Source organism: Diceros bicornis, chromosome 25 (assembly GCF_020826845.1).
Source record: "Diceros bicornis minor isolate mBicDic1 chromosome 25, mDicBic1.mat.cur, whole genome shotgun sequence".
In the NCBI taxonomy this organism is placed as follows: domain Eukaryota; kingdom Metazoa; phylum Chordata; class Mammalia; order Perissodactyla; family Rhinocerotidae; genus Diceros; species Diceros bicornis.
Genome location: NC_080764.1, coordinates 13,894,581 through 13,908,655, shown reverse-complemented (window position 1 = coordinate 13,908,655; position 14,075 = coordinate 13,894,581). Strand labels below are relative to the sequence as shown.

Sequence of the window (14,075 nt, the reverse complement as noted above, 5' to 3'; positions counted from 1 at the left end):
AGAAGACAGAACGACCAGGTATTCCTTGCAAGGAAAATTTAATTTTTTTGCACTTATTGCCTTGTGGGAAGGGCATAATACATTTCAAGAAATCACTGATAACTGGCCAAGGCACATCTTCAACGGACACTATTTTTCTGATGCAAGAGAAAATGCACTTCTGACAGAAGAGAATGTACTCCATTTTCACAGACCTCCAGAGAGTAAAATTCTATATTATCTCTGATAATTCAGTACAGAACCTAATAACTCGCAGTCCCAGGAAGTTTCTTCTTAAATGTAACCTAAATTCTTTATGCTGCCCTTTATATTTTCTGTCGCTCTCTTCTCTGTAGAGATGAAGAACAGTTGGCTACCATTTCCTGTGTAAAAACTCTTCAAATACTTCAAAAACATCATTAAATCTCAACCCTGGCCTTGCCTTCAGAGTAGAAAACACATCCAGTAAGTGACAGAACTTTGCTCCAGGGCCTTGTCACCATGAAGTGGCCACAGCCAAGACTTAAAGAAGGGCGTGTGCTTTCCTGACAAAGTACTAGGCAGCTATACTAATAAAACTTTTTAAAAAACAATTTTCTCTTAGTCCTAGCTCAAGTTAAGAGTTTGGTCAGATTAAAACGGGCAAAAACACATCTGCCCAGAAAAAAATTAAGATTCTAGTAGTCATTCACTTCCCAATAACTTAAAGCTTTGCTATTACCCTTTGCTTTCGTGACCGTGATTTCAGGAGGAAGAAGACAGCGGGAAGAGCACATCAGAGGCGGCACACCACCCACACCTGACTGTAGACAGCGGCCTCGGCACTGTAGAGTTATGAGCAAAGAAGTGAAGACAGAATACAGGTGCCATCTGCTCGCAGCTATTATTCCATTTAATTCATAACACTCGGAAAGGTAGGGATTACTATCTTGTCCCGATTTTAGCTCTGAAAGTTTCACGTCCCAAGACCCCCCCAGTCCCAGGCAAACCGGGTTGGACAGTCACCTTCAGTATGTGAGAACTTCAAGGCTAATGTCTAGAATAGACTAGGTGGTAGGAAAAGTTTCTAAAGACTAATGAAAATATTGATTTACCTCAGGATCTTTCTTAATCTATTTGTTTTATCCTAAAGTACCAACGACTAATAATACATCTGGTGGATTAAATTATATTTTAACTGTAAAACCCAGAGAAGGACTTCAGAGACTTACCCCAAACATCTGCCGGAGGTCCGGGTCCCGGAAGCGGAAAGGAATATTAGAGACATGGAGTCGTTTGGGGGTAGATTTACTCTCTGAATTTTCACTACTTTGTGTCTGTGACTGCTGGCCGTCTGTCTGTGCTCCCCCTTCTGTCTGCTAAGCAAAGAAATAAACAACCATGAATGAAAAATTAGTACAGTTACTTCACAAGAACTATGTAAAATAATTAATGTCCTCCCCACTCCAACTGTTCTCAAACAGTGTCCATAAGCAAAAATTACAGCTATCCTTTCAAAGAGAAAACAAAGATGTTATCTATGGTCAAAATGCTGTAGTTTACAAACAAAATTTGTGTCTTCTGAATATTCTCAGAGTCTTATAGAGCTTTCCATTTTTGAGATCTTCCCATGTCAAAAATGAAGAGTCTGTCGTACTTAGTTGTGGAGATCACTGCCTTTTTTGTCTATTATTTCAGGAAACAAGGAAATATTTTTATATTTCCTTCCCTCTATTAGTTGCAGAGGTGATGACTACTAGGTTACCAAAGTATTATAATATTATTTATAAAGAGGAGACACCTACTGACAATGGGCACTTTGCTTAAAAACTGAAGCTTCTTAACTCTGAAACCAATCTATACTCTCCTCCCTAATTTACATAATTCCAGCTAACTTTAGCACAGGGGAACCCAACCTTTACAGCCCAGAGCAAGCTGCATTTAGAAAATCTGCTGGGAAAGGCTTTATGGGCCCCTGACTAATCTACTACACACGTATAAATGCTAGTTTGTATACATCCATAGTGAGGGAGAAGAAGAGAATGTGGGTGTGCATTTTTAATATGAATCTCTTTTGCAACATCCCAGGCATGCGTTCCTTTAGTTTTTTTTTTCAATAAATCCTCAAAAAAAGTTGCTGTGTTGAGAAATACTTTTGACAAACATCTAACAGGTGTGATACATTCTAGGCATTCAAAAAACATTTATTTTGAAGTATTCATCTGGCTATTTAAGAACCTTATGTTTTTACTATTCCCTATGAAGTGCATGCCAAACCAGATGGCTCACTGAGCTGATTAAACCAACATACTTTTAAAACAGGAGTGGAACTTGCTGTTCTTATTATCTCGATTGAGTTAGAACTGAGTCCGTAACAGATTCTTCAGGGTGACACACAACGGATCCCCTCCCTTTGACCCAATGTTCAGCTAAAAGAAACTGTGAATCAGAGATACTTTTGGCTCAGCGGTGTTAGCAACCATCTTGAAATGAAATTTGAGACTTTAAAATATAAAAGATAATTAGGAATAAACTCTAAATGAATATCAGCTTTTCAAGTGTCAATCTAAATGATGGCAGCTTTTATCGCATGCCATTCAGGCCTTGCAGATGGCTTAAATGTGCAATGATTCATGTGATATAAAAATAGCAGAAAAAGGAAGAACTATGAAGCAATGTTCTGCGAAAGTGTAAGGTTTTCAATCACCAATCTGGGCACAATGCAGATTAAACAAAACAAATTCCATTCAAAGATGAAACTCACTAAGTTACTAAAACAGAAACATGGACACCAAAGCAATAAGCATAAGCATCAATTACAACTAACGCTCATTCAAGCACCTCAAACTCGCCTCTTACATCTCACAGCTGGATCACATAAAACTACTTCTTCAATCAAACTTTAAAACCACTAGATCTGATCTGCAGGATGACAGTGTACCACTCTAAGAACAGTTAAAAAGACTGATTCTAGCTCCAAACCACTGTTTTATTATATAACTTATATATGTAGTCCATGTAATCTGTAATATTGTATGTGAGGTGGCAGGATAAATGAAAACTAATGATTACTTCAAAGTATGTTGCCTGAGGTACTCCTTTATGCTCTTGAGAGTTTTTTACAGCCTTGAAGACACAATTTAAGAAGGTTGGAAGCCAGACTGGTTAATTGTTCGGCCTTGTAGCGAACATCTACATTTTTTAAAATATGAAATCTTTAATTCTAGGGAGACTTGGCAAGCGGAAAAAGTGAACTATCATTTCTAAAATTCTCAAGACTTCTGATTTAACACAAATTTTAAAATTGAAGTTTAACATACAAATGTACGAACCATAAGCATACAACTGAACGAATTTTCACAAAGAAAACACATCCATGTAACCATCAAATTAGATCAAACAGCAGAACTCCAGGAGCACCTGTGGGCCCCACTCCAGTCACTGCTCCCCGTCATCACTGCCCTGATCTAACTCCAGAGATTAGTTTTGCCGTTTCTGAACATAACAAAAAAAGGAATCATACAGTATGACTCTTTTGTGTCTGGCTTCTTTTACACATTGTATTTGTGTAATACACACACAACACACTGTTCAAATTCATCATTCTTCCATTTTATAAACATACAGAATTTATTTGAGCTGCTTCCAGTTTGTGGCTATTAAGGATAATGTTCCTACAAATGTTGCCGTTACATGTCTTTTGGTGCATACAAGCAGGCATTTCCCTTGGGTGTATACACATCCAGAAGTGGACCTGCCGGGTTAAGGATATGTGTAAGTTCAGCCTTACAGATACTGCCTGTTTTCCAAAGTGGGTGCACTCACTCCTACTGCCACCAACTGTGTATGAGAGGTCTAGCTGCACTTAGGATTGTCATTTTCATTTCAACTATTCTAGTGGGAGGTAGTGGCATCATATTGTGGCTTTAATTTGCTGTCCTCTCTTTAAAACTAAGATCCTTTCTTCTTTTCACTTACAGCATTTTGTTGAAAAATGGGAATTCCCTGTAAAATAGCAACTATTTCTTGACTGCATGCTCTATGACAGCCTTATGTAAGCCTTTTAATAATAATTAGTACTTAAATAGTGTTTAGTATTTGCCAGACATTGGCCTAAGTATTTTATATATTTTAATTAATGTAATTCATTCAACAACCCTAACAGTAGGCACAATTTTTTTTTAACTGAGAACACAGTACGTACTATTTTTTACCCCACTTTTCAGATGAGGAGTCTGAGGAACAGAAAGACTACCTAAGTAATGCAGCAGGGATTTGAACAGAGGCAGTCTGCCTCTAGAGTATATGTTCTTAACCACTATATGATATTGTAGTTTACATATATTATTCTCTTCAATCCTCCTAATGATCTGAGGCAAGTACTCTTATTATCTCCAATTGACCAAGGCAGAAAGTAAGGCATAGAGAGAGGTTAAGTTAGTTGCCCAAGGTCACATCTTAAGTGGCAGAGTAGGAATTCAAAACGAGGCAGCCCAATTTCATGTGCTAGCTTTTCTTTCTAGCCCTGTACCCATGCTCTCCTCCTTGCTTCTCATTAGGAGGGAGAACATGTGTAGATCCCATTCTCTCAGTTTTTCAGGACCCTCACCTGAAGGAGCAAGACTTCTCCTGGGGTGGAAATAGACATGGGGGTAAGGGAAAGGGACAGCTATACAGGAGGTGACATATATTCTATAGCCTGAAGGAAGAGAAGCAGGTCAGGCCACAAAGGGGAGGAAAAGGGGAGGAGAGAAGACCAGCCAAGGCACACTGACATTTACGAAGGAAAAAAGCCAGAGAACTGAAAAACTGATACTCCAAGGGGCCGAAAACCAGGTTTCTGTACATAGTAGACACAGGAATAAGAAATACACATTGAATGTAGTTAAATGAGATCATATTTCCCATTTGACATTCTCAACTTTAAGTTTACCTCAATATAGACTACTAACTGTTGAAACAGACAAATCGGAGAGAAAAAGTAAATAAAAGTTTTCAGGCTATATCTTTGTGAAAAGTGGACAGTTAAGCTGTTCTGAGAAAAATCTTGGTCAGTACAGCATTGGTTTGCTTTCTTTTCCATTGTTAACTGCTGAGCAACTTTACTGACTGTATCAACAACGTTCCAAGGTTCTGTTGTTCCCTTCTGTGGTCATTTTGTGACCTAATGTCTTCGCTGGGCAGGGGATGAAACAGAAGAGGCTGGAGTCTGTGTCCCAAGAGTTTACAGTGAGGACTGGCAGCAGCACTGCTCGATGCACTAGAGGACTCAAGTCCACATGTCCACACTGTCAACAACTCGGCTTCCCCAGTGAGGTGCAGCTGCAGTCAACACTGCAAAGGGACCCAGGGCTTTTTACACTGATGAGCAAATCAGACTTTTTGCAAATCAGACTTTTTTTTTTTCCTATAACTTTCTTTATTTTTGTCCCCCAAAGCCCCAGTAGATAGTTGTACGTCATAGCTGCACATCCTTCTAGTTGCTGTATGTGGGACGTGGCCTCAGCATGGCCGGAGAAGCAGTGCGTCGGTGCGCGCCCGGGATCCGAACCCGGGCTGCCTGCAGCGGAGCGCGTGCACGTAACCGCTAAGCCACGGGGCCAGCCCGCAAATCAGACTCTTAAGTCTCAAAAACGCATCCTAGAAATGAGCACTAAAAATGTTTTGCTTTGATGAACTCAAACTTTTAAAATTCTTATAACTGGGAAATGGATTAATTTTTGACTCCCCTATGAAACAATGGGAATATTTTATTTATACATTGTGAACAAATGTTCTGTTATGTTCTGAAAGTGAACTCTGGGCAATACAAGATGAAGTATTACTTTCCAAGTCTTTATCATAATAAGACAACATATAATCTGAGATACTAAGGAATCTCTTAATTCAGGAACAATATTTTGATTTATGGATTATCCATTTTCTTCAATATTTATTTTTCCCTTTGGTTTTCTGAGATGTCTTCATTTCTTATTTTCACCTCTGTGAGGCTAAAGGGGAAAAAGAGGAAGAGGAAATTCAATTTAGCACAGTAAATTTCTTGAGAATCTGATTCATGTCTGAAAACATCTACTAAACCAACCCATTTAGTGATAGTCTGGGTACAGAAATCTGGGTTGAAAAAAAATTCCTTTAGAATTTTGAAGGCAACTCTCAACTGTTATCTAGCTTCCAGTGTTGGTGCTGAGAAACCCAAAGGCATTATGATTCCTGTCTCCTTAGATGTGACTTTTTCCCCATTCTCTCTGGTTTGTAGACTGTCCAAATATGTCCAGTGTCCTAATTTCATATGTGCTATATGACATGCCTTAATGTTGGTTTATTTTATTTTGATCTATTTTGCTGGGAATTCTGTGGTCTCTTTTAAGTTGGAAATTAATGTCTTTCAGTCCTGGAACATTTTCCTGAATTATTTCACTGACGATTCCTACCCTATATACATTTTGTCTTTCTCTCTTTATGAAACTTGTATTACTAGATATTAAATCTTCTGGACTGGTCCTCTAATTTCCTTATTTCTTTCTTGTATTTTCCATCTCTCTGCCTTTTGGCTCTATTTTCTAGGATATAGGCTCTTAATCCCTTATGTGAAAACTTGGGGGCCAAATGTATATCAGAATTCACAATTCTAGGATTTTAGAAATGCAATAATGGTGCATAACCCATAATATAACACCCTCAGTGAGACCTGAGGCAGAGATATTTCTTTAGCAAAATATATGCATGTTCACATAAATGGGATAGAGACTACATACAGGTTGTGAGTTTTGCTATAAACTTAGGAAAAAATCATTTGGTTTTCAGAACTTTTTGGATTTTAGAATTGTGGATAAGAGACTGTAGACCTCTATTTCTTCAATCTCATCTTCCAGCCCTCCCATGAAGCTTTTTCATTTTGTTGCTATATTTTTAACTTCACGGGCTTGTTTTTCTTCTCTGAATCCCTCACTCTCCACCCCTTTTAAACTACCATTTCATTCTTGTTTAGTGGATGCAACATATTCTCTTATCTCTCTGAGGATATAAATTATTGTTTTGGTAGTTTTGGGCAGAAAGGGGTTCTTTTTCTTCCCAATTTTTTTTTGGCTGTTTTTGTCCCGTCTTCCACACTGTAGGCTTTCCTCAGGTATCTAGTAATCCTTGGTTGTCTGTTCATAATTAAGAATTGAGGGGAGAGGGTAGCTGAAAACTGACTGGAAGTTCTGAGTGGGTGCAATGGAGGGGTTTGATGACTTTGTGATTCTTCTAGGTTCAGTGAGGTAAGCAATCTGTTGGGGACACTCCTGATTTGTACATCTTTAAGTCTTTCCTCTTGAGTTAGTCAAGTTCTCCAAAGAAGAGTTTTCCAACCTTCTAACTGGAGCCATCAAGTTTCTGAAACTTTTGAAATTTTTGTCGTGTAAACTGAATTTTTCAGCTTTCCCCCACTATTGGCTTAGGGATAAACTCATTTGGGTCTGCTAAGTTAGTTACTAATTGGCCATCCAGTTTCTAGCTTCCAAAATTATTAATTCCCCTGTTCTTATTGGTTTATATTCCTAAAAGCACACACATACAAAAACTATTTACTGCATTTCTGGAAGAAGCAAAATTAGATGGGTGTATTCAAAAGTAACCTGCAACTAATAGTAAGTGTTTAAATAAAATCTTATAATACTGTACGTACACATTTTAATTAAGGCAGCAAAATAGGGCAACATGACCTATGTTTGTTTTGAGCTAACATGTATAAGATATTTTGAGAAATATTGCTTGCTTTGAAAACAACCTTTGTGTCTCGAGAGCAGAGTCTGTGTTACAGCCCTTCTCAACGCATCATTACAGGCTGAGGTAGAACAGGCAGAGACCGCGGAACGAGACACAGTTATCAGTTAACAGCAAGTGTATGGATACAAAATTTTCTCCTTTCTCTGCTCTTTAGAGCCTGGAACTACTTCAGATATAAGTTGAGGATGATTAAAATATTTTGGGATAAGGAGACACGACAACTAACTGCAACATGGGATCCTGGACTGGATTCAGAACAGAAAACAAGGACATTAGTGAAAACACTGGTGAAATCTGATTAAGGTCTGTATTTTACCGAACGGTATTATACCAACAGTTCTTCTTGCCTCGCTTTGAAAACTGTACTATGTCTATGTAAGATGTTGACGTTAGGGGAAGTTAGGTGAAGGGTATGAAGAAACTTTCTGTCCTGTTTTTGCAACTCTACTATAAGTCTAAAATTATTTCAAAATAAAAAATTTTTAAAAAGGAAAAAGTATTTTGGGATATAAGATTCTAAACCCTATAGAATATTAAAACACAAAGAATGTTTAGTTCGTTTAATGACTACATCCAGGCACAACTGTAGGCAACTATTTATGTTTGTATTCAAAATGTGAGTTGGACCACTTATAAAAGTCAGAAATGGGCTCAAAAGTCCATTCATTTCAAATTATTGGCATGGGGGAAAAAAAAACCCATTTAATATAACATTATTCTTATCTATTCCCAAATTAGAAACAGTTTAATTTGTAAGTTTCTTTTATTTACAAAAGGTCAGTCACATAAAGCTTCATCTCCTACAGCATTTTCCCTGAAGATCTCATCATTTTAAGAACAAAAGTATAAATGATTCCTAGTTGGATTCAATTTCTTCTGGATAGGGTTGGTCTTCAGTTAAGGTTTAAGTGAATCCTCCTCATTGGATGAATTAGATATTTTCACAATGTTACAAAGCCAGTCACAAATAGTGCAAAGGACATGGTTCTGAAAACTGCAAAACTCAAGACTAAACTTATCAAAGGATAGTAGATATTTCTATTAACAGCTAAAGTAGAGCTGCCAGGTGAATTTCCATACAATTCATATAGACTTGAAATTAGGTAATTATTAACAAAGTTTTCATTTGGGAAAATTCACATTGGTTCTGTTAAAGGAACCAGATTGGGCTCAAGATGGAGTTGCTCATGTTAAGCCCCACATCAGCAAACCGAAACTTAACTAAGTGTCTTTGCTCGGCTCTTCCAGAAAAGAAAGGCCTAGGTCAACCAATCAGCACTTGCTCACTGAGCATAAGTTACCCGACCGAGCTCCAAGACTTCTTTTCGCTCCATATAAGGAAACGAACCCTGCTTTAACCAACCAGCAAATGCCCAGTATAATTTCTTTGTTCCTACTCCCTTCTACCTATAAAATCTCTTGCCTTGTACAGCTCTTTGGAGCTCCTTTCTATCTGCTAGATTGGATGGTATCCAATTCATGAATCACTGAATAAAGCCAATAAGATCTTTTTACTCAGTTGAATTTTGCTCTTTAACAATTTAAAATCTGCATGAAAATGAAATGTCATTTATTTTTCTATATCACACTATTCCAATTATGAATGATTCAAATTTGTATAAAATAAGACTGTGATGTATTTTATACCCAAGAAAATCTAATGGAAAGACTGTTGTCCAAAATAGCTTTAAGTGCATCTAAAGGATATGTGTGTGTATATGCTTCAAAACTCATAGAGCAACACATCCCAAAGGGCAGAATGCCAGTTCTGCAGAATGTTAACTGGTATTTTGTAGAAAATGGGTTTCACAGTCAAATAAATTTGTGAAATACAGGCATACCTCAGAGATATTGTGGGTTCGGTTCCAGACCACTGCAATAAAGTGAATATTGCAATAAAGCAAGTCACACAAATTTCTTGGTTTCCCACCTCATATAAAAGTTAAGTTTACACTATACTGCAGTCTATTAGGTGTACAATAGCATTGTGTCTAAAAAAATAATGTACATACCTCAATTAAAAAAAACTTTATTGCTAAAAAATGCTAACCATCACCTGAGCCTTCAGCAAGTCATAATCTTTTTGCTGGTGGAGAGTCTTGCCTTGATGTTTGATGGCTGCTGACTGATCAGGGTCGTGGTGGCTGTGGCAATTTCTTAAAATAAGACAACAATGAATTCTGCAGCATTAATCGACTCTATTTCACGAACGATTTCTCTGTAGCATGCGATACTATTTGGTAGCATTTTACGCACAGAACTTCTTTCCAAATTGGAGTCAATCCTCTCAAACCCTGCTGCTGCTTTATCAATTAGGTTCATGTAATATTCTAAATACTTTGCTGTCATTTCAACAATCTTCACAGCATCTTCACCAAGAGTAAATTCCATCTCAAGAAACCTTGTTTGCTCATCCATAAGAAACAACTCCTCATCCATTAGTTTTATCATGAGATTGTAGCAACTCAGTCACATCTTCAGGTTCCACTTCTAATTGTAGTTCTCTTGCTATTTCTGCCACGTCTGCAGTTACTTCCTCCACTGAAGTCTTGAACCCCTCAAAGTCATCCATGAGGATTGGAATCAACTTCTTCCAAACTCCTGTTAATGTTGGTATTTTGACCTCTTCCCATGAATCATGAATGTTCTTAATGGCATTTAGAATAGTGAACCCTTTCCAGAAGGTTTTCAATTTACTTTGGCCAGATCCATCAGAGGAATCACTATCTATGGCAGCTATAGTCTTACAAAATGTATTTCTCAAATAGTAAGACTTGAAAGTCGAAAGTACTCCTTGATCCATGGGCTGCAGAATGGTCGTTGTGTTAGCAGGCGTGAAAACAATATTAATCTCAATGCACATCTCCATTAGAGCTTTTGGGTGACCAGGTGCATTGTCAATGAGCACTAATATTTTGAAGGCAGTAGGTCTTTTTTTCTGAGCAGTAGGTCTCAACAGTGGGCTTAAAATATTCAGTAAACCATATTGTAAACAGATGTGCTGTCATCCAGGCTTTGTTGTTCCATTTATAGAGCACAGGCAGAGTGGATTTAGCATAATTCTTAAGGGCCCTAAGATTTTTGGAATGCTAAATGAGCATTGGCTTCAACTTAAAGTCACCAGCTGCACTAGCCCCTAAAAGAGAGTCAGCCTGTCCTTTGAAGCTTTGAATCCAGGCATTGACTTCTCCTCTCCAGCTATGAAAGTCCTGTATGGCATCTTTTTCCAATATAAGGCTGTTTCATCCACATTGAAAATCTGTTCTTTAGTGCAGCCACCTTCATTAACTATCTTAGCTAGATTTTCAGGATAACTTGCTGCGGCTTCTATATCAGCACTTGCTGCTTCACCTTGCACTTTTATGTTATGGAGATGGCTTCTTTCCTTAAACCTCATGAACCAACGTCTGCTAGCTTCAAATTTTTCTTCTGCAGCTTCCTCACCTCTCTCAGCCTTCACAGAAATGAAGAGAGTTAGGGCCTTGCTCTGGATTAGGCTTTGGCATAAGGGAACCTTGTGGCTGATTTGATTTTCTATCCAGACCACTAAAACTTTCTCCATAACAGCAATAAGGCTGTTTCACTTTCTTATCATTCATGCGTTCACTGGAGCAGCACTTTTAATTTCCTTCAAGAAATTTTCCTTTGCATTCACCACTTGGCTAACTGTTTGGCACAAGAGGCCTAGCTTTCCACCACCCATCTCAGCTTTTGACATGCCTTCCTCACTACCCTTAATCATTTCTAGCTTTTCATTTAAAGTGAGCGATGTGCGACTCTTCCTTTCACTTGAACATTTTCAGGTCATTGGAGGGTTATTAACTAGCCTAACTTCAATACTGTTGTATCTTAGGGAATAGGGAGGCCCAAAGAGAGGGAGAAAGACAGCGGAATGGCTGTTCCGTGGGGCAGTCAGAACACACAACCTTTATCGATTAAGTTCGCTGTGTTATACAAGCGTGGTTCATGGCGCCCCAAAACAATTACAATGGTAATGTCAAAGATCACTGATCACAGATCTTCATAAAAAATATAATAATAATGAAAAAATTTGAAATATTGTGAGAATTACCAAAATGTGACACAGAGACAAGAAGTGAGCAAATGCTGTTGGAAAAATGGTGTCGATAGACTTGGTTGACGCAGGGTTGCCACAAACCTTCAATTTGTAAAAAATGCAATATCTGCGGAGCGCAATAAAACGAGGGATGCTTGTACTGGACTAAACAAAGTTAACAGATTTCTTGTGAATTTTGAAGAGGGAGAACTAACTCACCTTTCTCCCCAAACACATATTACACATATCATTCATTCATTCACTCATTCATTTTTGTAGAGCAGGCTATAAAATTCACTTTGAAAAATACTGCTCTTATCAGAACGGCTCCTAGGGCAGAATGGCTCCTAGCTCCCAAGGGTGTGAGGGATGAAAACAGCAAAAGAGAAAAGACATATAATTGAATGGCCTGTTAATTTGTAACATTTTATAAGTCAAGGGCTGCCTATAACACTTTCTTTGAAATGAAATAACTATATATTAATAATATTATAGTTAATATTTATTGAACATTCACTATGTGCCAGGCATTATACTAAGTATTTGCTATTCATTTTCTCATTTAATCCTAAAAACAACCCTATAAGGTAGGAACTATTATCACCATTTTTATAGGTGGGGAAAAAGAGCATTAGTTATAATTCTCTCATGGTTATCTATTTAGCAAATGGAAGGAGCTGGGAGCTAAATCCAACTCAACATGATTTCCAGGGCTCAAGCTCCCTAACCACAATACTATATAATAAAAACAGCTTTTTTTTTTTTTAATTCAGTTTTTCCTGATAGTATTTTAGAAAGTTGGTTGGATACTTTTTATTATACCATTTTACAGTGCCTAAAAAAAAAAATTAGGAACCACAATCCATATTGATCCATCAACTAGATTTGTTAGCATTTAAACATTTTTATAAATGTTTATAATGGAGTACATGATGGATAAAACCCGGTGGAATCAGATTATATGAACTGCTTCTGAAAGAGTAAAAGTGTCCAACATGATGGAATACTTTTCTAATAAGTGAAATCTTGGCCCATGTGCTTTATTTACTGAAAATCAGGGTATCTCACAGTGCTAAAATAACACACTAAAAACTTCTGATATATTGAATATAAAATTCACTTTATCTAAGGCCACCACCAAACACAATTTCTGAGGCATAGAAAATTGAATTTATATCTGTATAGAGCAATTCTCTATTTGAGGAAAATTACTTGTAGATTTAGTCATTTCAAAGAAAAACGCTTAAGTATTTCTTCTGTGTATTTGAATACTGCTACAACAACTTAAATTCTGAGAATCTAGTCCTATTTGGGCATTTAAAGGTAAGCTAACACTTTTTCAATAAACTAGGAATTCAATTTTCTTCAGAAGATATCTAGTCCCATTTTCTCAGTGGCTCAAAGTGCTATAAAAATGAATTACAAAAGGCATCATTTGTATGTAATATCATTATATACTGATCACCAATATCACACCATGTAACAAAAACCAATATCACTCTGTTAAACAAAAACCATAGCAAGTCACTCATTTTTTTTAACCCAGGAGTAAGAATTATGTAAAAATTATATATAATAGTGAAACACACAAAGATGATCACCTCAATTTTTGAAAACTTTATACTTAACTGAATGATTCTTTAATATTTTAATGTACATTTTAGAATGAAAGAAATCTGTTAATATATCTAGTTGGAGTTCTTAGCTTTAAAGTTGAAGAGTAAGTGGAAGCTAAGAAGATAAGACCATCTCCACGGATGCCTTTTATTTTTTATAATTTACATTGGGAAGCAGAAAAAAAAAGCACGACTTAAAGCAGATTTCCTGAGTCCCAGCTCTGTTACTAGCTAGTGTAACCTTTTTCAAGACATTTGAAACTGCTGACCTCTGCTGTAAAAGAAGGGTATAAGATAATTTCTAAAGTTTCTCAACTTCAAAAGATACTACAAAATATTTATGGAAAATATACAACTTGTAGACAGGTTAAGAAAAATCATGCCCCCCTAATTAATCATTAGTGCTTTTTTATCCTTGCCCTAACACAGGAGAGCAGTAAGGGTCAGTAGAGCACAGGACGATTGTTCCTAGCAACTTTGTCCTTCTATCTTCTTTTGGGGGGTGAGGGTAAGAAAATAAATACATGAAAGCATGCAAAGGAAAGGAGGAGCAATAATCACTAAGTTAACAATATTAACAACATGCTGAAAGAGTGTCTTGAGTCTTGAGTCTTACACGAACCAAAAGGCAATATTCTCTATTCAAAAATATCCATGCCTGGCTCTGTGTGTGGTTT

At 37.1% G+C, this 14,075-nt stretch overlaps 1 protein-coding gene across 10 annotated transcripts in view; it reads right to left on the bottom strand.

Moving 5' to 3' along the window:
- RBFOX2 (RNA binding fox-1 homolog 2) overlaps nt 1-14,075 on the bottom strand; it is a 267,307-nt gene that overhangs the window by 39,608 nt on the left and 213,624 nt on the right. For 8 of the 10 annotated variants that reach the window (XM_058568454.1, XM_058568453.1, XM_058568456.1 and 5 more), the window contains one exon: nt 1,191-1,337. In XM_058568454.1, coding sequence (XP_058424437.1) covers nt 1,191-1,337 — 147 coding nt within the window. The remainder of the gene's footprint in view (nt 1-1,190; nt 1,338-14,075) is intronic. The other 2 variants (XM_058568455.1, XM_058568452.1) reach the window with 1 other exon arrangement.